Source organism: Camelus bactrianus, chromosome 6 (assembly GCF_048773025.1).
Source record: "Camelus bactrianus isolate YW-2024 breed Bactrian camel chromosome 6, ASM4877302v1, whole genome shotgun sequence".
In the NCBI taxonomy this organism is placed as follows: Eukaryota; Metazoa; Chordata; class Mammalia; order Artiodactyla; family Camelidae; genus Camelus; species Camelus bactrianus.
In genome coordinates, this window is record NC_133544.1 from 39237563 (window position 1) to 39261999 (window position 24437).

Consider the following 24437-nt stretch of genomic DNA (forward strand, 5'->3'; position numbering starts at 1 on the left):
CAGTGTCTGACAAGGAAGAAACTAAAAAGTTAACTATTACTCAAAAGAATTAACAGTAATACTGAAAATTAAAGTAGAGCTCTTCTACACGAAGTTGGGGTGGTAGGTCTGAAACCCGGAATACTTGCCCTGCCCTTTCTGTAACTCCCCGCATGTCAGGACAGTTTACACTGCACAGAACCACAGAGAAGACCCAGAGTTCCAGTCTGAGAAGGTGTACAAGCAACATACCTGTCTTATCTTGTTTGAAGGTTACAGTTGACGATTGTATTCTAAATGTTGATCTGAAGTGCTAATGAAATCTGTTAAAGCTCAATGAAAATCAGAACAAATTTGAATAATAAGCATCCCTTTATTTGCTGGCGCCATTACAAAAACTGATTACATTAGCAACAAAAGTGTTTTCTTGAGTTGAAGTCAGAGGCAGTTACTCCCCAAAATGTTAAGTAAAACAGTGTACAACATCAGTATTAAAATGTTAAATTTTATATTGTCTTTACCACTTTTGATCTTCTGAACAATTTTATTGAGCAAAATAAGATAAAAGATTACATGTTCATCTTATCTTCAGGAATGTAAAGGTCTAATTATTCAAACAGTTTTTATTATAAAACTAAACTCTGAAGGTGTCTACAGAGTTGGCTTTTTTTTTCTCTCTTTAAATCAGTAGTCTAACAAGGATTAGAAAAGACAAAACTCTGTTCAGTGTTTCTGACAAAGTAGAAAGGGTGAAAACATAAATAAGGCTTTAATTTGGCAAAATATAATACAATGCCTTCTGTTATCCTTGAATGAACAGTTTCCCAATTACTTCACTCTGTAAAAGATCAGAAAGAAAGAATTCATTTTAAAACAAAGAAACAAAAGGCAATCAGAAGACATTTGTCAAACACCAAACGTACATATTCCATTTGACCCAGCATAGCCCTTTCAACTAGGATCAGAACAATTAATATTAATGGTGATCCAAAATAAGAAAAAAATCCCAGGATTCAGAAGAAACTTTTCGGTTGATTTTAAACTATGTGAGCCAAAACCTCAGACCAAACTTAGAATAATGTAGGAATTTAAAAATCCTACTTAGAAAACATTGAAGAGAACAACACTGGAAATCCATTTGTATTAGTTCTACTCAAAACACTAAAGCTAGTAAGATGAGTGAGTAGCACTGAAAAGACAGACTGAAATTTACAACTCTCCACCCATGAATAATTTAAGTTTTAGACAGAGATTTTCTGAGGTCTTACGAAGCTTTCCAAGTCAGATAAAATGACTAAAGATATTAAACTTCAAAAGCCATTAGACCAAAAGGACTTAACCAAATGCAACATGTGAAGTTTGACTGGATCCTGGTTTAGAAAAAAATAGCTGAAAAGATATTTTGGGTATAACTGGGGAAACCTGAATATGGGCTTAAAACTTAACGATATTATAGAACTACTCTTTTGTTTTTTTGGATGTGATAATGATACTATGGATTTGCAAGAGAATATCTTTTTTCTTAGGAGATGTATACTTAAGTGCTTAGAAATAAAATCTCATCATATCCAAAAATTACTTTCAAATGGTTTGACATCAACAAAATATGTTATACATATAGAAATGAAGCAGGTCAAGAGTGAGTCTTATATATTCTTTCAATTTTTCTTTCTGTGTGAGATTTTTCAAAATAAATAGCTAAAGGGAAAAGAAGCAATTAGTAAGTTAAAAAGCAGAGTTATCACTGGCTATCATCTCCTCTAATTAAAACAAGATTAACAGCTGATCAGAAAATCTACACAGCCCACTGGTACATTAAACTATGAAGCACTCTGAAAAAACATTACAGGAAATGAAAACTTGATCCACATGACAGTCAAGTGTAAAATGTAGAAATAAAAGCTAGTTTTTATCTGAAACATTAACTCATACTTCAAAAGCTCTACAAACAAACTTTTTCCTTCAGAATCAAGAGACAACTGTATCACAAAAGAATCTACTAACAACACATAAAAAAGATCACAGACTATGATCAAGCCGGATTCGTTCCAGGGACATAAGGATAGTTCAACATATACAAATTAACATGATACATACACCACATCAAGAAAAGAAAAGACACAAATCATAGGATCATCTCAATAGATGCAGAAAAAGCATCTGATAAAATTCAACACACATTTATGACAAAAACTCTTGCCAAAGTAGGTATAGAGAGAACATATCTCAACATAATAAAACCTAGTTATGACAAAACCACAGCCCATGTAATACTCAATGATGAAAATGAGAGTCTTCCTGCTAAAATCTGGAACAAGACGAGGATGCCCACTTTCACCACTTCTATTCAATGTAGTCTTGGAAGTCCTAGCCGTAGCAATCAGCCAAGAAAAAGAAATAAAAGGGATCCAAACTGGAAGTGAAGAGGAAAATTACCACTATATGCAGATGACATGATACTATATATAGAAAACCCTAAAGGCTCTACACAAAAACTACTAGAGCTGATAAATGAATTCGGCAAGGTAACAGGATACAACATTAAAATACAGAAATCAGTTGCATTTCTTTACACTAACAATGAAATATTAGAAAAAGAAAGTAAAGAAATAAACCCTTTTAAAATCACATCCAAAAAATTAAATACCTAGGAATAAATCTTACCAACAAGGTTAAAGACTTATACACATGGAGAACTACAAAACACTGATTAAGGAAATTAAGGATGACTTAACAAAATGGAAAGATACCCTGTGCTCTGGGATTGGAAGAATTAATGTTATTAAAATGGTCATACTACCCAAAGCAATCTACAGATTTAATGCAATCCCTAGCAAATTATCCAGGACATTTTCACAGAACCAGGACAAATAATCCTAAAATCCCAGAATTGCCAAAGTAATACCGAAGAAAAAGAACAAAGATGGAGGAATAACCCTCCCAGACTTCAGACAAGACTACAGAACTATAGTAATCAAAACAGCATGGTATTGACACAAAAACAGACATATGGACAATGGAACAGAATAGAGAGCCCAGAAATAAACCCACACATTCATGGTCAATTAATCTTTGACAAAGGAGGCAAGAATATAGAATGGAGAAAAGTTTCTTCAGCAAGGGGTTTTGGGAAAACTGGACAGCTGCATGTAAATCAATGAAGTTAGAACATTCCCTCACACCACATACAAAAATAAACTCAAAATAGCTTAAAGACTTGAACATAAGACACTATAAACCTCTTAGAAGAAAACATAGGCAAAACATTTTCTGACATAAATCTTAGCAATGTTCTCCTAGGGCCTTCTACCCAGGCAATCGAAATAAAAGCAAAAATAAACAAATGGGACCTAACTAAACTTATAAGCTTTTGTACAGCACAGGAAACCATAAGCAAAACAAGACAACCTATGGAATGGGAGAAAATATTTGCAAATGATGCGACTGACAAGGGCTTAATTTACAAAATATACAAACAGCTCATACAACTTATTAACAAAAAAAAAAGATTTAATTCAAAGATGCAAATCAAAATTACAGTGAGGTATTACCAGTCAGAACTGCCATCATTCAAAAGTTCACAAACGATAAATGCTGGAGAGGGTGTGGAGAAAAGGGAACGCTCCTACACTGTTGGTGGGAGTGTAGTTTGGTGCAGCCATTATGGAAAACAGTATGGAGATTCCTCAAGAAACTAAAAACAGACTTACCATATGATCCAGCAATCCCAATCCTGGTGGTATATCCAGAGGGAACTCTAATTCAAAAAGATACATGCACCCCAATGTTCATAGCAGCACTATTTACAATAGCCAAGACATGGAAACAACCTAAATGTCCAACAACAGATGACTGGATAAAAAAGATGTGGATTTATATATACAATGGTATACTACTCAGCCATAAAAAAAGAATAAAATAATGCCACTTGCAGCAACGTGGATAGACTTGGAGATGGTCACTCTAAGTGAAGTAAGCCAGAAAGAGAAAGAAAAATACCGTATGATATCACTCATATGTGGAATCTCAAAAAAAAAAAAAAAAAAAAAAAAAAAAAAAAAAAAAAAAAGGACACAAATGAACTTATTTACAATAGAGAAACAGAATCAGAGACACAGAAAACAAACTAATGGTTACCAGGAGGGAAAGAGGGTGGGAAGGGATAAACTGGGAGTTCAAGATTTGCAGAAACTAACTTATATATAGAAGAGTCAAACAACAAGTTTCTACTGTATAGCTCAGAGAACTATGTTCAGTTTCTTATAACCTATAATGAAAACAAGTATATATATGTATATACGACTGAAACATTATGCTGCACACCAGAAACTGACACAACATTGTAAACTGACTGACTATACTTAAAAAAAAAAAGATTAAAAAAATTCTATTTGTCAAAGGGAGTAGGCAGAGCACATATATACAGAACAGACATGTAAAACTTCACCTCAATTTTTCCTGGATAACACTGAGAGCCTCTCCAATTCACTACTGACAAACTAAATACCAACTTTAGGAAAAAGTCAAAACTGAATGCAGAAATTGTAAGAGGTTGCCAACAAAGGGTTAGACAGAGTGAAGAGGAAAGCAAGCAGTGACAAAAAGGACTGCAGCACAGAGTGCCTGAATTAGGAAGAAGAAAAGTGCTGATTAAGAGCATAGGCTCTGGATGTAGATCACCTTAATTTACATCCCAGCTCACCCAGTTACTGCCTGTCTGACTTTGGGGAAGTTACAGAACCTCTTTAGTCTGTTGTAAATGGTAATAAAAAAAATATTATTATAAACAATAATGATAACCCCTACCTACCTACCTACCACACTGGGTTGCTATGAAAATGTAAATGAATGACATGTTAGCATGCTCATGTTTAGAGGCACACTAATGAAGTGTGTCACTGGTTAAAATCATCCTCCTCCTTCCACAGGATTCCACAAGCGGGTTCTAAGGTAAGAAAACCTGGGTGTTATGGTTTAAGTGTTTATGTCCCCACTAAATTCATATATTGAGATTCTAACTCCCAATGTAATGGTGTTTGCAAGTGGAGCCTTTAGGAGACTCCACCATCATGAATGGGATTAGTGCCCTTATAAAAGGGATCCCAGAGCTCCCTTGCCCTTTCTGTCATGTGAGGACACAGCAGGAAGATGGCCATCTTTAAACAAGGAAGTGGGTCTCACCTGACAGAATCTACTGGTGCCTTGATCTTGACTCATTAGCTTCCAGAACCATGAAAAATAAAGGTCTATTGTTTAAGCCACCCAGTGTGTGGGATTTTTCTTATAGCAGCCCAAACACACTAAGACACTGGAGTAATGAAGTTTTCTGATATGGCTGGATACATACTTAGAACACTTAGAAGCCAGGAAAATATGAAACATAAGAAAAAGTAGGTATCTGGAAACAAAAAAGTATACTACAAAATACTAGTTACCAACCAGTCCAAAGCTACAAAAAATTACCTTAATTAAAAAGGGGAGAGGGAATAATAGTCTTCTTTTTAGAGGGTGGGAAGAAGGGGGAGAAGTACAGAAGATAGGTAGAAAGACTTCCAAAAGAAAACAAAGGTTAAGGTTTTACAAATTAAGGATATAAGAATAATACACCTACCCTTACAACTCACAGAAATGCTAAGTACTGTGCATTAGGATTTAGAAAATTAAACTACTGCATATCACACCTCTCTCATTTTTATCTTTTAAAAATAGCTTTTCCCTTACTGAATATGTACAGCACTATCTTCAACAATTCATATGCACTTGTATATAATAAAAGGAAGCAACATTCTGACATTAATTAACCTATTAATTTCGATGATTAAGAAATTTATATTTCCAATTTAATCATTCAGTAGTTTTAAAAGAGGTGACAAGAGGGAGAATACACTGAGCAAAAATGATGGCTTAAGTTAAAAACCTGAGGGTAATACAAACATTTAAAGGGCATAAAGAAGAGCCATGGGAACCAAGGGATCCCTAAGGAGGGGCTGTCATTGTCAATGCTGGGTAGAGCCTACGTAAAGAAGAGTTCAAGTGCTCGTGGACCTCTAGCTTCACACAATCCATCTATACTGCTGACCACTCACTCACCCTTTCACTTGCCAATTTGGACATACATTCATCCGCTAACAAAAGATAGCACTTAGATGAGCTGCCTGCTAAACAACAGTTCGGTTTTGGCTGTGTTGCCAGGGTACATGTGTTTCTTTTAACAAATTACATACTACAATTTTATAAACGAGGAAGAAAAAAAATCTGAAAAATAAAGGTGTTATTACCAATGATCAGTGTAAGTCTAAAATTTAATATGTTTAAGGCAAATATGGAAAAAGGCAAGCCAAAATGGCTCATAAGACTTAATATGAGCAGACCATGGGTTTGGGAAGAAAAAGAAAATATTAAGATGCTTTTGAGAGACTAGAGAGATACTACTGATAAGGTCTAACGGCAAAGGGTTAAATAGGCTACCTTGCAATTTTTTAGGCTCTAAAAAATGAAACCTTTCCCTTAGAACACAGAGGCCTATGGACTGACTTTACTGTATATTCACTGTTTATTCACTGTATATTTCATAACTATTTTTGGTATCTTGTATGCAAAAGAAGAGCCCATATTGGATCCAGCAATTAGGAAATCACTAATGAGTGACCTCAGCAAAGTGGTTTCACTGTAATGGCAGGAAGAGAAGCCATTCTAGAGTAGATGGAGCAGTTAGCAGCAAAGCAAGGATGTAGATACTGTGAGAATAGTTTCTTCTTTTTAAGAATCTTTGGTAGGCAGAGGGTATAGTTCAGTGATAGAGTGTGTGTTTAACATAGAAAAGGTCTTGGATTCAATCTTGAGTCCCTAAACTTAACTACCTGCTCCCACACCTCCTAAAAAAACACCCCAAAATTTAAAAAAATTAAAAGCCTTCATTTAAAAAAAAAAAAGATTCTTTGTTAAACAGTGAAGTAAAAAGAATGGGAAGGTAACCTGAAAGAAGTATAAGGTTAAAATAAGACATCTGAGCATGTTTCCAAGACTGAACAGAAGCAGCACATGGAGAGAAAGAGAGCAGGACTGAAGACATGGGAAGGAAAGCTGCCCCATGAAACAGGAAGTAAGGTTATTTTCTAATTTGGGGGAGGAGGGTAAAGTGGCAGAATTTTAACTCCAGGTAACTGAGGGGTCAGCCTACCAAAGATAAAAGATTAAGGTATAATTCGTTTTGCTGACAGGTTAGAAAAATGAGCTGGGCCTATCTGGAAGTCTTCTTAGAGGTAACTGACCCGAACTAGCATTCTAAAGGAGGGTGTGTGCTATGGCAGGCCAGAGGATGATCATTCTACAAAAGTGAGACAGAATGCCCCTATACTCAATATGGAGGCCCCTCCCAACTTCTCCAGGACATCTAATCTATCCCAAGGCCTTTGTATGACCTAAGAGTCCTAAAAATGGGTTCTGAAAGGGACGATTCAGTGATGAGCCACCCCCTGGCATTGCACAGGCCACTCCACTGATCTCCAAAATATGATTATTACTGAACAAACAGCTTCAAAAGAAAAATATCTGAAGTGTTCAGCACATTAGAGCATCCTAATGACCCAAGGCATTGTGACTTAAATCATTTTAAAACAGGTAAAACTCAGGAATCAATTAATGAATTAATCAATCTGCATTCCCAGGTAATATGGCAATAAAAGTTTCCTAACATGGTTTGGTTGATGATGGTTTATTTACCATCAACTAATAAGACTCTCACTTCAGGAGTTAAAAAATGGATTCTTTGATTATCAATAAGCAAACTTAAGTAAAACCCAGCATCCAATGTAAAGAAACTGTGATTAGACAGATAGACAGACAGACAGACAGAAAGAGATAAATACATATACATACACACACACACACACAATGGAAACTACTCAGCCATAAAAAAGAAGGAAATCCTGCCATTTGCAATAATATAAATGGACCTTAAAGGTATTAATGCTAAGTGAAATAAGTCAAATGGAGAAAGACAAAATAACATGATTTTTCACTCATATGTGGAATTTAAAAAAACAAACAAAATAAAACAAAAACAAACTCATAAATACAGAGAGCACCTTAGTATTATCAGAGGGGAAGGGGGCTGGAGAGTGGACTGAGTGAAGGGGGTCAACTGTATGGTGATAGATGGCATACTATTCTTGTGGTAGTGATCACTTTGTAGTGTATACATGTATATTGCTATATTCATGAAACTTATATATATATATATACTTTTTTTTAAAAGACAAAGTATTTTTTTTCTCCTCCAAGTTATAAGACCAAAATATGCACAAGATGGAAATAAAGCTCCAAGAACGCTGAAGCTGTCATGCAGACATTCTGAGATAAAGAGGGACTGTTTCAACTAGGGCAATGAGTCCTGTATTTATGGTAGACACATGCTACACATACGTCCACACAACACACTATGTCAATTACCCACAGACAGACAGTAGTACTTCAGGTATTCTTACCTAATACCTGATAGTGTTCCTTCTCCTTTGTGAGCTGTTGGTTTACCGCCTGAAGCAACTGCTCTAACTGTGTTACAGTCTGATTTAGACTTACAGACATTGTCTCCTTCTCAGAAGACTCCTAAAAAGAAGACGGAAGTGATTAAAAAAAAAATCTGAGCACAAAGAAAAGACATTTGCAACCAAAACCACAAAATATTCTATTGTTGTTTTAAATACAAACAAAAACTCTGAAAAATCACATGAAAATTGGCAACAAAAACCACATGGAGCAATAATGTTTGCTACCTAGTGGTGTAAATCAGTTTGCACCCAAGAAAGCTATGTTATAAATGTTGTTACTGGGCTACAAAGGGAAAAGTCTGGAATCTATGAATAGCAGATATAAATCCATTTCTCCTTTCAGAAAAAATTGCAAAGAACCAAAGGAGAGTACATTCACAACAACAGAAAAGTAAGACAACATATATTGCGCTCTTACTAAATGTCTGACTAAATGTCACTGGTCTAAGTGCTACCCACTATTCTAAGTGTTTTATATAATAACTCATACATTCCTTTCAACAATCGTGCAAGATAGATACTATTCTCATTGCCTTATACAGATGGGGCAACTAAAGCACAGAGAGGCTGAGTTTCTCCTAAGTCAGTCACATAGCTACTAAGTAGCAGAACCAGGATTGAAACACAGGCAGTTTAACAGAGTCCATGCTCTTAAGCAGTATATCACAATACCTCCCAAAACAAACCTAAAAATTAACAAAATATCTCACCAAGCTAAAGTGAAAGCAAACATTAATTAAAATATTGCATTTCAGATAGAAGATCTCAAAGAAAAGATGACCTTCGGTTAAGGATGCAACATAATTGATAAAACCACATTATAAAGGTGGATCTTGCACATTTTTTTTCTTCACATAATTTACGATTAGCCCAGAGATTTGGGGCTAAAGAAAATGCTTACTGTTTCTGAGGAAATGTCACTATTCTCAATAACAGTAGTGTCTCCAGCAGCTTTTACTATTTTTGACTTGATAAGATCCAGTGACTGTTGAGCCTGTAAGGAAAGCAATATGGTAGCCTCTGAATACTACAACTGTTAAATAAATATATACGAGAAAAATGAGTGATTTTCTTACATATTTTATATAAGATTAAAGCTCTTTGCAAAACACAGTGTAAAGCCAACCTATTCAGTTTTTTCTCCAAAATGAAATAGCTTCCTCCCCAACTGGGTTATAGAAACACATGCTCATTGTTTTAAAAAGTTCAAACAACGCAGAAAATGCATAAAGAAATTAAAAACAGAAATAACCACAGTTGATATTTAGGTTAACATTAGTCTAGATCAGAGGTCAGCCAAATCTGGCCACAGCCCATTTTTTTACAACTCATGCTAAGAATAGTTTTTACATTTTTAAAGGGTCATACTAAACAAACAAAGAGTATGTGAAAGAAACTGTAGATGGCCCACAAATCCTAAAAGTTTGTGGATTTGATGACTCCTCGTCTAAATTCCTCTTTAGTAAACATATGTCCTAGTGAAAAGTTGGCAGAAAATTTTATATAAATGGGCTTTTAACATACACACTGTTTTACACTTGCTGTTTTACCAAGTATTTTATCTCTTCACATGTCAATAAATACGTGCATTACCAATCAAGTGTTGCACAGTATTCTATTACATAGATATGGGACAGTACACTGTCAACTACTGTTAACCATTTTATGGCAAATAACACAGCATACCCATACCTCTGAGTACCTGTTTAATTAACTCTTTAAAGTACCCTCTGAGAAAATAAATTTCTAGGCTAAGACTGAATGTTTTATATTTTGTTTAGAGATCAAAACTTAAAATCATATATCACCATATGAGATCACTCATATGTGAAATCTAAAAAAAAAAAAAAAAAAAAAAAAGCATAAATACAAAAAAGAAACAGACTCTTAGAAATAGAATACAAACTTGTGGTTGCCAAGGGGGCAGGGGGTGGGAAGAGATAGACTGGGATTTCAAAATTGTAGAATAGATAAACAAGATTACACTGTATAGCACAGGGAAATATATACAAGATCTTATGGTAGCTCACAGAGAAAAAAATGTAACAATGAATATATATATGTTCATGTATAATTGAAAAATTGTGCTCTACACTGGAATTTGACACAACATTGTAAAATGATTATAAATCAACAAAAAATGTTAAAAAAAAATCATGTATCAAAGTAAATTAGATTGCTCAACCTTGACAATGTATCATATATCTAAGTCAGAGCTCCAAAATTCTTTAAGTTCACATTTTACTTACTGGTGACATTAAAATAATTTGAAGCAATTTTAGATTCCTAGACTTTTGCATAACAATTATAAGCTATAATCATAAAGAACCAACAGTAATTTCTTTCAACCTTTACAAAAGTGATGTATTTAATTGTTTTGCTAATGACTGTATCTCCCACAAACACAATCATAGCTCTAAAGCAGCTCTGACATAAGCATATGTAAATCACACTAGTAAAAATCTCAGAACAAAATTATGAATAACTTGTCAACCTAATGCAAAGAATAAGAAATGTAACCTTAAAAACCACCCAGCTATATAAGAGATTAAGAAAAATGTATTTCAACAAGAAATAATTGAACAAATTTCTCAAACATCAGGAATATATCTTTTAGATCCATAAAGATCAAAAGAAACATACTTTGCAAATGACTGCATAAGCAAATCCCAATAAAAAATACATGGATGTAACCAAATTTTTTTAAGAATGTCAATTAAAAATTTAATCTATATGTTACAAAGCAATTAATTATAAAAATGTGATGAAATGATGAAGCAAATTAACGGAAAAACAAGGCAAAAAGTTTAGTGCCAAAAATGCAGCTGTATAACAAACAGCTTAAATTTATAACCAAACTAATATAATGATGGGAAAGAACAAATCCAGAGTTGGCAGTATGTTTGCTTACAATTCAAGACATAACATAGTATGACGATAAGGCATCTTTATTTAGGGCAAGCCGTGTCTTACCTTATGCAAGTCACCAGCTACCTTCTGTCTTTCACTTTGTGCAGTTCTAAGTTTTGTGAGTGTTTCATTTAACTGTGTCTTTAACTGTAAAAATAAAGGAATACCACAATTATCTTAATTTACATCCTTCTTTGATTATGCTGAGACCTCTAAGACTAAAGAATGAATGAAAAAGAATGGGACCACTAAGTTATTATTATGCACAATGGATTAGCCAATATATGCTGCACCAAGAGTATAGAAAAGCTAAGCAGTGGAGGTTCCCATCTGTAAAGCTAAATAAAGGAAAACCTACAGAAACGAACTAAGGTTTAGATTAGAAAATCGCACATATAAAAATAAAACCATTAAATTCCAATTAAGTATCTTTTAAAAGTACTAATATTCACTATTCATAAAGCAGCTTATTCATGTTTATACCAAATTAAAAGGCAAGGAGTAAGAAATTTTACTAATTAATTTTTAAATTTTTAAAGGCTTTCTTAAGATACGTAGTTCAGTTGAGTCAATTGTGTAATATTTTAAAAGATACTGGACAGAAGACTACAAATCCAGTAAAATAAAATCTTTGGAAATTTAAATGTTGCTCATCCTTTAAGATGTCACTAAAGAGGTCAGGGCAAGACCACACTGGCCTAACTATACCAACAAGAAATGTCTTAAAATATACTTCTCAACCAACTTGCCAAAAGAGGTATAAAGTTCTGTAAAACTCTAGTGCCAATATGTAATGCCTCTTCTCTTAAAAACTACTCTAAGTATGAACAAGGGAAATGGGCTCACTGACAAAAAAGCGACTTTTCTTATTAAACTCATCAAGTTACTTAATTCTGCTTCCCACCCACAGGCACAACATTCCAAATAGTTTTGGAAACTCAAAAGGGGGAAATACAAGACAGTGACATTTTAAACATATAGGGAAAATTAGTGGAGGACATTCCATTTGGTAATTTTTATTTTGGGAACTCTATTTTAATACCCAAATGCTTCAGTTTTTTGCTCCTCTACATCAGAGATTTCATGTCAGAGACGTTATTCCTTCGGCCCAAGAAGACACAATGTATAGACAAACAAAATTATTTTATCTTATTTTAAAATATGGCAATGATTATCTTGAGCAAAAAGGAAACAAAGACTAAGATGAAAATTACAAATTCAAGGCAAAAAAATTAAAAATACCACTCAAAAGAACCTCCTGACCTAAGTAGAAGGGCAAAATATACAAAGAGAGGACCAGGCTGAATGGAAACTCAGCCATAACCCTGTGGGCTTGATGCTACTGTTGAAGTTACCCACAAAGCACCAAAGTTAAAAGTAAAATCTCCAACAACTGCAATTAGAAATTTAAAAAAAAAACAAAAAACACATTATAGGGTAAGGCTTATATCTGTGGCTTATCACAGTCCCAATTTGTGCAACGTACAGCAAACATACACATAAAACTAGTCTTACATTGCAGTGGGAATGCTTCAATAAAGGTAAAATGAAGGCAAATTTTATTCAAAAATAGAGAGGGGTATGTGTGTGTGTCGGGGTGGGGGTTTTAGGTGTACATTTCATAGAGAGCCCAGCTCTGAAAATCGATTCCTATAAATCACTTATAACATAAATAAATGAGATAAAAGTTTTCTTTGGTACATACAGCAGTACTAAAAAGAAAATTCCAAATCTGGCAGGGTTAACTTGTAGTAAGGAGAAAACTAACTTACTGCAATCATACTAGAGTTTATTCAGGTACTTATCTAATCACATTCTTAATTTTTAAAAGTCACGAACAGATATAATGATTATTGTTTGAAACATAACAATACAAATAGTCATGTTTATCTAACAAATAAGCCTGTCATTATCAGTGTAAATTTCCAGAAAATTTAAGAATGGGAATACCACATTTAGCTAACTTAAGTCTGTAGTTTCAGGATTATTATGCTGAATGATGTTGATGATAAAGAATTCCACAAGCTTTTTGTTATCTATAAGCTGTAGAAAGGCCAGTTAAAATAAGAAGCTAGATTGGACTATTGCCCTTGAATGAAGAATATGTCTCTTCCATCTTCAATAATCTCCTTCCAGGTTAAAAAATTAGAGGTCCAGTTAATTATGGTGACTCTGAAAAGAGAATCTTCACAACTCAGCCAATCCTTATCTGTTTGTTTCATTTCTTATTCACTGAAAATAATGCTGTTCGAGAAAACAGGTTTTGTAAAACATGGAAAACTTTTCTGAAAAAGAGTTGCAAGCCAAACATGCCATTGTTAGGAGCTAAGAAAAGAAGGGTCATCTTAGGAACCAAGAACAGACAGATCATCTTAGGAGTCATCAGAATATGAAGATAATCTTAAACTTATAAAAATGCCAAGTTAAAGATGTTAGCAAGGAGAAAAGGTTTGGATGGTTTCTCCACATGTCAACACAAGTGTTTTCAGGGCCTACTTGATACCCAGTGGAGGACAAGCTTCTTACCAAATTTAGCTCTTCATTCTGTCTTACTGCTTCAGAATATGAATCATCAAGTTTTTTCTGCAATTCAGTCAACAGATCTTTCAGCTGCAATGAAGTTTAGAGTTTAAGATTGATCTCCTTATGATATCCCATGTTTGTATGCTACTTGGAAGCTCTGCCACAAACAACTTACACTGAAATATTTTATCACTGTTATAAACTGAATTTAAATTGAGAAGCAAGGTGGAAAAAATTCTATGTTAAATACCTCTCTGACTTCTGTAACATAGGTGGATCGTTCAATTTCTGCCTTCTCTAGCTCCATTTCCAAATGCTCTCGTTCTCTTCTCAGCTAGCAATGCAACAAAGGAAAAGTTAGCAAACATATATAAGATGCTCCCCTGCAATGAAAAGTTACCACACTTATGAATATAAAACTATATATTATCTCAAACACCACCCAAGATATTCTTAAAAGCATAACAATCACATCATTAGATGAAATCTTAAAACACATTTCTTAAGACAACACTTGATGCTAAAAAAAAGTCCATAGGTTACATAGTCAAATGATGAGGTAACATACATTTTCAATATCTTTATTTTCTCTTCTTAATCGCTCTAGCTCTTGTTCTGAAGATGTGAATGACAACTGCATCTGAAATGTGAAACAATTATATGTCCAAGTCAAACCACCAAGGATACAGAGGCTTTTCTAACTCACAGAATTTTAATCAGATGCTTCAGAGGTTTTAAAACGTATCTCATTTAAAGCCGTACTGAATTTTGAAAGACCTGAAAAGTGAGTGTCACATTTAACTTGATTTAAACTGTGGTCAAAACCTACCCTACTGAATAGATAAACAAGATTATACTGTATAGCACAGGGAAATATATACAAGATCTATGGTAAGTCATAGCGAAAAATAATGTTACAATGAATATGTATATGTTCATGTATGGCTGAAAAATTGTGCTCTACACTGGAATTTGACACAACATCATAAAATGACTATAACTCAAAAAAAAAACGTTAAAAAAAAACCACCCTATTTCCATGCTATTAATATTAGGCCTAGCTAAAGTGCTAATGTTTAAAAATAATCAACTGGTAATCAGTTGTATTTCATCCCAAATGCATTAATGTAGAATACCATCAGCAACCCTAAATTCTGCACAGCCCAAGAAAACAAGTGAGCAACAGATGGCACTCTTTACCACACTCAAGTACTCCTACACCATTTTATATGAGCATCCAAGATACCAAATTTTGGCATCTGTGGAGACCAGGAACCAATCTCCCAATGGATATGGGGAGACAACTGTAAATGGAAGAAAAATTAAGACAGCACAATACCATTCTGGTCCCATGAAAAGAAAAAGGACTTACTAACTTTTTCTTGAACACGAGTCACATATCAATGTTTTAGAACTTTTAGAACTTATTTTGAACACCAAATTCTTTCCCTTATGTTACTACATAGTGGTTCTGTAACTTTCAAAGCACTTTATATTTTACATCATTATTCTTTAGTCATAACACTAAAACCAGTGATTCTTAAACTTGGGTGGGCATCAGAATCACTTAGGGGCAGGGGTCGGAGGTGGTGGTGGTGTGGGGTGGGGAGGGGTGATGGGGCGGGTCAAGAATGTACATTTCTAACAAGTTCCCAGATGATGCTGACACAGTTGGTCCAAGGCTCACATTTTGAGAACCACTGCTCTAAGGTTTTTGTTTTTGTTTTTTACAATTCACACATCCCTTTTATTTTTCCCCAAGTTCTTCCTTTTTAAATACCTGTTTAATAATCTTTTGTGATTCATCAACCTTAACTTTCCATTTATTTTCTTCTTGCTCCACACTTCTCTGTAGCTTCTGTAAAATTCCTTCCTATGAACAAAAGCATAGTAGTTCCGAAAAATTTATTTTCTAATGCCAAGATAAACTATTTAAGCCATTAAACATTAAATTAGTGATTTTTTTAATGTAGATTAAATATCATTTCCTACTGTTTCCGCAAGGACGGATTTGTATTTTTCACACTCTAGCTGTAACAATGTGTGCATTTCATCAGCTTCTTTCAACTTGTGCTCTAGAACCTGCAAAGAATGAAATTAAGAAAAATTCTCTAGTTTTACCAAAAAGTTCTGTGCTTCAAATTTGTTTCAGTACTTAATGGTATATTATGACAAATGGTTCCTAACTGTTTTATCATGGAATTCTACATTTCAGTCTTCTTAAGTGGCAATGAAGTTTGATGACCTTTTTGGTCATTTGGTTTTCCTAAGAAAACTCCCAAGAGTCTGTTTACTACAAAATATATTATACAATTGTATAATAAATAGGTTTGTCACTCTTTAATAGAATAGTGAAATCAAAGCAGACCCACATGTAAAGTGAGGTCAAAATACCATGGGAAATGGGGTTTTATTCATGCCACTTGAGATACAAAAAAAAAAGTTAATCTCCCAAATTTCAGTAGTCCAGGTTAAAAATGCATCTAGGCTCTGAACATTCCTAATGATATATCTGGGGATACATTAGCAAACCCATCAGTTTCCACCTACCCACCTCAACTGATCTTTACTTTCTAAACCCAGGCTAAAAAGAGAGTAAGAGATAGTTAAATACTCAGTTTTAGAAATGACTAAAATACAGAGTTAAAGAAATGGCAAACATTAGCTTTGTACACACATCAAACCCAAGGAAGACAAGAGCATTTCCACCAAAATGTACACAAAATGAAATCACCTTCGTGTACACTTTCTCAAAAGATTATTCTACTCATAATATAGCCTTTACCTTTCCCAAGTTCATAAAGACAAATCCTCACTTATTTCTTTTTCCTTTGTTTGTTTAAAATATAAATACTTCTCTTGAACTAACCTTAACCTCCTCTGAACCTGAAGTTCCAGCCACACATTCTTTTGCTTTCTTTTCAAATCCACGTAACCATTCACTGTAACTCTGTGGAGAAGAAAAGTCAAAATAACCAATTTCCAAAAATACCTAAATGAAATAAGTAAAAAAATTTAAATAACCAAATTGGATGATTATAAAAGAAATCTACAAAGACAAACACCATTCCTTGGAAATTCCAAAGAAGAATATAATTTTTGCGTAAGTTAAACATAAACCAGCCTTGAAAATAAACACTGAAACACACCTATATACTACCATAAAAATCAAATCTTATCTACCCTGTCCAAGGATATTTGCACCTGAATTTTGGACATATCGGCAGAAGATCTGGGCTCAACACAGCCTTTACCACTTACTAGTGCTCGGGCTAATAGATCCAATCTTAAGACACAGAAAGCCTAGAATGAATAATTTTTCAAAAATTTTTTCAGGTGAATCAGTTCTCAAAAATTCAGTTCATATACTAAAAGTTGAATTGAAGATACTCTAGTCAGAGGATTTCAGATTCTAGGAAGTTGTCCCAGGGATTCTGAAAATATTTCAAAATAAATATGTCTTATGAAGTATTTTTAAAATCATAATGAGAAATAAAAATACACAAATATTTGTGTTTAAAGCCAACAAAAACCATCTGTATTGAAAGTTAGCTGATGTAAATACAAGGCACTATTACAGTTTTAGTCATTATTCTATATTTCAGGATAAATTATTCAAGATTTTTGATGCTTCTTGTCTGAATTTTAAACTCTGATAAAGAGTATTTGTTAGATACTTTAAAGCAAATTTCCTCTTACTCTTCTTAAGTCTTTGGTTTAGTTTAATCCAAGAAAAAAAAACAATACATATGAAATTACTATTAACTGCTCTAATTAAAAGTTTTATTTATGTGGCTGAATCAGGATTTTCTATACTTCACCAGATAAAAATTTTTAAAAAATAAATAGTTTGTTTATCACACTATAGTACAATGCTCCATAGTACAAATTAGTACAAAGCCTCTATTTTAAAAAAATTCCCATATTATAAATGTGAATGAAGACTAAATGATACTATTAAAATCCTACTTAGCTTCATATATTGGAATTCAATATAAATTAAATTGAGCTGAAAAGTTGATTTAGTTGCTTAAAGTATGTAAACTCTTCTCCAGTCAAGCTTATACAGTTTAGATCTCACCTCTGCTAACTTTCTTAGTAAAAACCTTTTGGCTAAGATCAAGTGTAGTATCTGATCTTATCAGTTTAATATCTGATACGTCCTCTATCCAAGGACAATTCATTAAATGGGTTTCTGGAGCAGGGAGTTGGAACAGGAGTTTGCTCCATCCACTCCACGCACAGACCTGGTATTGCAGTATCTCCAGGAAGAGCGCACCCCTCCAGAGGGGGAAAAAGAACTATGTATTGAAATATTTACAGATGAAATGCTCTGATGTTTGTCATCCGTCAGAAAGTGTAGGAAGTACAGGGCTAAAGGTAAAACAAGACTGTGTGGCAGTGCATGCCACATGTTGATGACTGCTAAAGTGGGGTACTGGGTACATCAGGCTCATTATGCTCTTTTCTCTACTTCTGGTTGTGTACACAATTTTCATTAAAAGAAAAAAATACCTGTACCAAGATTTAGAAACTACATGTACACTCATTGGCATTCTCTGCCCTCAAATATTCACTATATTAAATCGCTGAACCAAAGCAACTTTTCTCTCCCATTTAAAACACATACAACCTCAAGTAAAGCAAGCTGTTCCTTGTTATCTTCAAGACTTTTGCTTGAAGAAGTTAACAGATGACCAAAATCTTACATTTTGAAATGAAAAGACCTGGTTCATGGTATTAAATACATTTAAAAATAGTATTACTAAAACTAACAAGCAATCACTTAAAATTAACTTCTATTCTGAATATAGCCATTAAGGACATGATTGGTTTATTGATTTATTGATTTATTGAGAAATACTTCTTTCCCAAATATGAAGTTTATGATCCTCTAAATAATACTGCTCACATATAAAAACTTTATAGAATACAACCAAAATATCAGATGAAGAAACAGAAATGATTTTGAACCAAGGTACTGATCTTAACTACTCAAAAGCACCCTAGGTTAAAAAAAGGAAATACTGAGGAATTTGTGCACCACCAAAACCAAGTGGAGAGTGCCAATGCTGCTTATTCACAACTTCCTTGAATAATGAAAAAGATGTTACATTCAAAAAAAATAATAAATCCATCTTACCAAATTAGAAGGCACAGACACCTCTGGAAATAATTTTTTGAGAACTTCTTTAGCTTCTAACTCAACAGCTTCCACATGTTGTTGTCTTTCCTAAAGCAGAAGATGACCCAAATCAAACTTCCAAGATTATAGAATTAAAATTTTAAAAAGCTAGTCTTTTAAGCTCTATGGGAAGAAAAAGTCATAGTATTTACTGACAAATGTTCAAGTTTTCCAGTTTGAAATGTCAAAATGCTTCCATAAGGAAAAATCTGCAAAATCTCTAAAGCACCCTAAATAAGAAATAATGTCTTACATTAATCAAATCAAGGCAATATCTGACAATATGGACATTTTCCTTGCCATTAGAAATCAAGTGATGTCCCTCAGGAAACAATACAAAAACAAACAAAAATAAAACAAAAACCTCCAAAATACATTTCTTATTAAAAACTTTAAACTACATGTACAAAAAAACAAAAAACACTTGCTACAACTAAGACAAACTCATGTAAAAAATATGCATCTGGGCAACATAACTGAGGCTCATTGGCTGGCAAATCTCTCCAAAACCTGTATCACTGATGTATGACTATACTACCATGGGATTAAAATGACAATTTTCATATTTTTAGTTTCAAAGTCAGATGGAGCTACTTATGCTAAACAAAGAAAAAAATACCGCCAAAATTTGACAGGTGGTACATATGGGAAAGAAGAATAAAGAGAAAGAGGAAAAGTTGATGGCATATTACTTCACCAATGTCATGCATAAAGAAAACTAATTCTGACACGTGTATATGGATTCTGTCAGCTGTAAATTTAAAAATAAGTATTATAAGTGCATATTTAAATTTGGTCATTTTAAATCTATGTCTAATGGATATCAATTGCTAACTCAAAACCATGGTTTGTCAAAATTAGGGTAATGACTTGATCACACAAAAAGTAAAAATCTAATATTCAAACCATCTCTACAAAATTAGAAGAAGAAAAAAAAAACACCTACAAAAATGCACATCTAAACGAAGCCAAGAAATCATCTCAAAACACTGGTGAAGTTCAACAGGTGACAAGAAAGCAAGCAAGCTAGCAAGATCTCAACCCTATCTTCCCCCATCAAATGTGATCTTTGAAATCTATTACAGATTTAAGACATACATACTTCAGTTTAAGAAAGTCTAATAACATGAAAATCTAAAGTTATACAATGAGAAGCTAGAGATTAATCATATTCTGTACACACAAGATGCTGTTATTCAGGATTCGTGGCAGGATTTTAAAAATAGATGTTTTAATGGAGTGTCTTCAATAATTCAATAAAGCCCACTATTTTTCAGGACTACAATCATTTAACTGCATAAAATAAGGTATACTCATTTATGGGAAATAATTAACTGCTAATTCAGAGACAATTAAGAGGTCATTTTTATCGTAAGACCAGAGAAGTGGGCAAGTAATTGCTTCTCAATCTTTTGGCTAAGAGCAAGTGTAGAAGCAAGGTGAGCAATCTCTAAAGAAAATCAGTAAGGAAAACAGACACTGTGGAACAGAAACTTTTTCAACAATCCCCCAAGGAAAAAAGAATCTAACTAAAAGAAGTAAGTGCCTAATTTGTAACTAAGAGGCACAAAGATGTACTTAAAATTTTCAGGAAAAAAAATTTCATTTGACATAACAGTTTTGTTGTGCATAGCAATTTTCACTTAACACCTGGAAAAGATATAATATTGAAAATTGCATTATTATAATTTCTTTACTATTTTAATTTAAGTTTAATATAATGAGTGTGATGTATCTTTTATGTGAATCTGTCATTTATAGTAGCTCCTCAAAAACATACTACTTACAGCACAACTTGTAGTCCTGGGTTAATCAACCTCACATTACACCTATGCTATCTGAGGACTGTCTAAATTCCATTAAAATAGAGAAAGACCACAGATCTTGCTCTCTGTAGATCATCAGCTATGTAAGAAGTCATGCACTGGGTGATGAGTTCTGAAATATAAATTCTTATACTCATCACCAAACACAAGATGAAACATAAATTCTAGCTTTTGGAATACACAAGAATGCTTATGACAGGTGAATCTAACTTCCTGTAGGAATGGCACGATATTAAGAGTTCTAGCATGTTCCAGATAACCAGGCTCATTAACAAATTAAAAGCTAAAGCTAGTTCTTAACAGTGAAAAAAACAAAGTTACAGAAAAAAACCAAAAACTATACCAGAACCCTCACTGCTGACAGAGCTGACTGCAAGGATTCACAATGAAATTAAAATGTCCCATCTGGCTTAGATTTTTCTATTCTCTGGCCTAGATTTGTCTAGTCCCAGTATCTGCCAGCTGTCTCAAAGTAAAGTTTTAGTGAAAATTAGGGCTTGATAAATAAGCATATAAGTAAATACAAATCCACTAAAGGAAATATAACTACAAACATATACTTGATTTTAAAAAATTTATTAAAACTCTATTTTGCTTTAAAAACAAAAAAGTCCTTCAAGTGTCATTAAGACTTGCATTTAAAATTCAACATAATACCTTAGTACACAAAATACTTATAGAATGCTGAACTGAATAACATAATGAACTTTAACCCATATATAAAATTTAATAATTCTGTTCCACATTTATTCTTGGCAGGAATTTTCAAAATTCTTGACAGAACTGACACATCCATTTCTTCCAATCTTTGAAAACAACTTCTCAATTACAATTCATTAGAAATCTTCAAACCCACGGAGCAACTTGAACTCAAGGAGAATATCTACGATGGTTTTAAAAACAGGTCGGGGTATGTGTTTCAGGAGCAATTTACATACTCTTGTCAAGAGAATTATCTCTTATATTAATATCCCATACTAACCACAACACATACATTATTACTGTCCAGCCACTTCAAAACCTCGTTTAATTTTAATTCCAGCCTTTCTAAGGAACCATCCCCAAAAGCACACCCAGAATTGATCCCTTCCATGTAACTGTCATAGTGGCGTGCCTCATACAACCCAGGAGAGGTCACTGTGCATCACAGGTACATCCTATGCAGTCAAATGTGTTTGTTAATTCAGTTAGTTTTTTTGGCTCCGGGTTTTCACCAAGTTCTCATAAACAATCCAAGAGGCACACTTTGTCTGACAAGAGTTTACATGGGGAGCACAGGTCTCCTGAGACTCTTCAACCTAAAGCAGTAATTACCAAAGCTCAATCAGGTAATCACAACAAAACAGCATACCCAAAATTAAAGCTTCAAGGAGTAGATGAAAAAAGCAGAGATGATAGAGATGATAAATGTGGGTGATAAGAAGATTTTATATTTAAATTGCAGTAAAATTAAATGCTTTAGTCTGATTTTAAGACAAGCTGCAGATTTTCTCTGTTCAGTGGATTGTTTCTAGGAGTTAGCATTACAACCTTGGAAGTCTTGTTCACTTTGTCCTGCAGCATTTTTTCAGTTGATGCCAATGCTTCCATTGCTTCCCAGTTTTTCTCCCGAAGGTCCTAATCATTTTTAGAAAGAATGATTTCAGTTTATCCATTATTGAAAGATTTTTGCTTTTTACTTCATCAGTATTTTGCACTGCATTTAAATGCTGGTTACTGCAAAATTATTTCAATGGGAAAATATGTATATTAGCAAAAAATAAAAAGTCATGTTTAGAAGTCTGAATGAGAAAATAAAGATGCCCACTTCCTAAGATTTAGTATACACACCAAATATGCCAGCTTTAAAGTAATTACTATGCACATATGACAAAGAAGAAAGCATTCCAAAGTAAACACAAAAGCCAAGATTACAAATATGATTTCAGATATACCAAATCATTAGCAGATTAAGGACAAAGCAAATACACAAGTATTACAAAAAGCTTCTACATGTGATTTTTAAACAAGCCCCAATATCACTTGTGGGATTTTCCACTGCAGGATAACATTTTTTTCTCTAAATATGTTTTATTGATTTAACACATTTCAAGTCTAACCAGGAATGACATAGAATTCACTGTACTTCTCTATCTTTCTTGGCATGGTCAAATGTGCATACCAAACAGCAACCCAACATGAACTGTCTGAGCTACTTGAACAAGGCAAACAGGGAAGCTAGAAAGTAGTAAAACACATTTTTCTGAAAGAGAAACAAGGGTCTTTGGAAACTGAGTTCTGAAAGATGTATTTTAACGGCATTTCATTAGCAAATACTAGTAAGGACAATCTGCTATATTTCCATCTTTCTTCAGATTTAGAAATCTAAACAGATTAAAAACAAAAAATACAAAGCCAATAATCACCATGTATTGAATGCTTACTTATGTGCCCAACACTGTACTTGGCACTTCACATATATTTTCATTAATCTTTACAGCAACCCTAAGAGGTAGTCATTCACATAGTATAGATGGCAAAATCACAGCTCAGGTTGGTTAAGAAATTTGGCCAAGTGTACACAGCAAATGAGGTGGCAGAACTAGAATGGACTGACGTCGCAATCTGCTGGCCTCCGGCATCCTGGCTCTTTTCAAAAACACACTTCAATGCCTCCATTATTTTGCCCTCTTTTTCTCAAAATCCCAATAATAAAACAAAGTTAAGATGTTAGCAGTATATTGGCAAATCCATCTCAGGTTTTGTGGCCAAGCGATGCTATTAGAAATGTTACACAAACACACAAAGGGCAATTCACGTACCTAATTTTGACAAACTCAGGGATGCAGGAACATGTCAACTTGTTAAATTAACAAATTAACGCAAACTTTGAAAAATTTAACTTTCATGAGAAAGTATACGTATCAATTCACTAGCAATACCCTCTTAGACTTCAATAACATTTTTGACCTTGCTCAAGTCTTAATGATACTTTTGTGGGCAAAGATTATTTCTCTAGCAAGAATGTTTGGATTCTACTCACAGGTGTTACCTTCTGGTCAAAGATATTTAAGAAATTCACCTAAATTTACTATTTGTCAGTATTTCTTAGGGCACTATTCCTTCCATTCTAGCCTAAATGTATTCAGGTTCTGAGGCCTCCAACATGCTTAATTACCAAAATTTGAACCACCTTCAGTTAGAAAAGGGAGGTTCCAGAGGGCTTTGAAAGACAATTACTGAATACACTGGATTTGAATACTGGAATTACTTTTAGTTTACAAAAAGGCTAGCCTAATCAAAATAGAAAGAAAAAATTTTTAGTTTAAAATACTGAGCTGAAAGAATAATTTTTCCAACTAAAAGTTCAGAAAGTCAACTGCAGTGTAGCTTTAAAAAAAACTGAAGCTGAAATAATTGTAGCTTCAATATTTAAAATGATATTCAGAAATGTACAAAATAGTCTTTTCATTTATTCATTAAAAA

At 33.6% G+C, this 24437-nt stretch overlaps 1 protein-coding gene and 1 non-coding gene across 7 annotated transcripts in view; one reads left to right on the plus strand and one right to left on the minus strand.

Annotated features, from left to right (window-relative positions):
- Positions 1–332: 332 nt before the first annotated feature.
- Positions 333–24437, minus strand: part of KTN1 (kinectin 1) — a 99752-nt gene continuing 75647 nt past the window's right edge. For 2 of the 6 annotated variants that reach the window (XM_074365480.1, XM_074365479.1), the window contains exons 33-44: positions 22503–22589; positions 19105–19194; positions 16831–16911; positions 15954–16043; positions 15742–15834; positions 14530–14601; positions 14212–14295; positions 13965–14048; positions 11502–11585; positions 9430–9522; positions 8466–8586; positions 724–3736 (exon numbers count right to left, since the gene is read on the minus strand). In XM_074365480.1, the coding sequence (XP_074221581.1) occupies positions 3666–3736; positions 8466–8586; positions 9430–9522; positions 11502–11585; positions 13965–14048; positions 14212–14295; positions 14530–14601; positions 15742–15834; positions 15954–16043; positions 16831–16911; positions 19105–19194; positions 22503–22589 (1050 nt within the window). In that variant the 3' untranslated portion in view covers positions 724–3665. Of the gene's footprint in view, positions 3737–8465; positions 8587–9429; positions 9523–11501; positions 11586–13964; positions 14049–14211; positions 14296–14529; positions 14602–15741; positions 15835–15953; positions 16044–16830; positions 16912–19104; positions 19195–22502; positions 22590–24437 lie in introns of all 6 variants that reach the window. The other 4 variants (XM_074365481.1, XM_074365483.1, XM_074365482.1 and 1 more) reach the window with 4 other exon arrangements.
- On the plus strand, positions 18048–18245 carry LOC123618891 (U2 spliceosomal RNA). Its single transcript, XR_006727394.1, has one exon. It is a non-coding gene; the product is annotated as a U2 spliceosomal RNA (small nuclear RNA).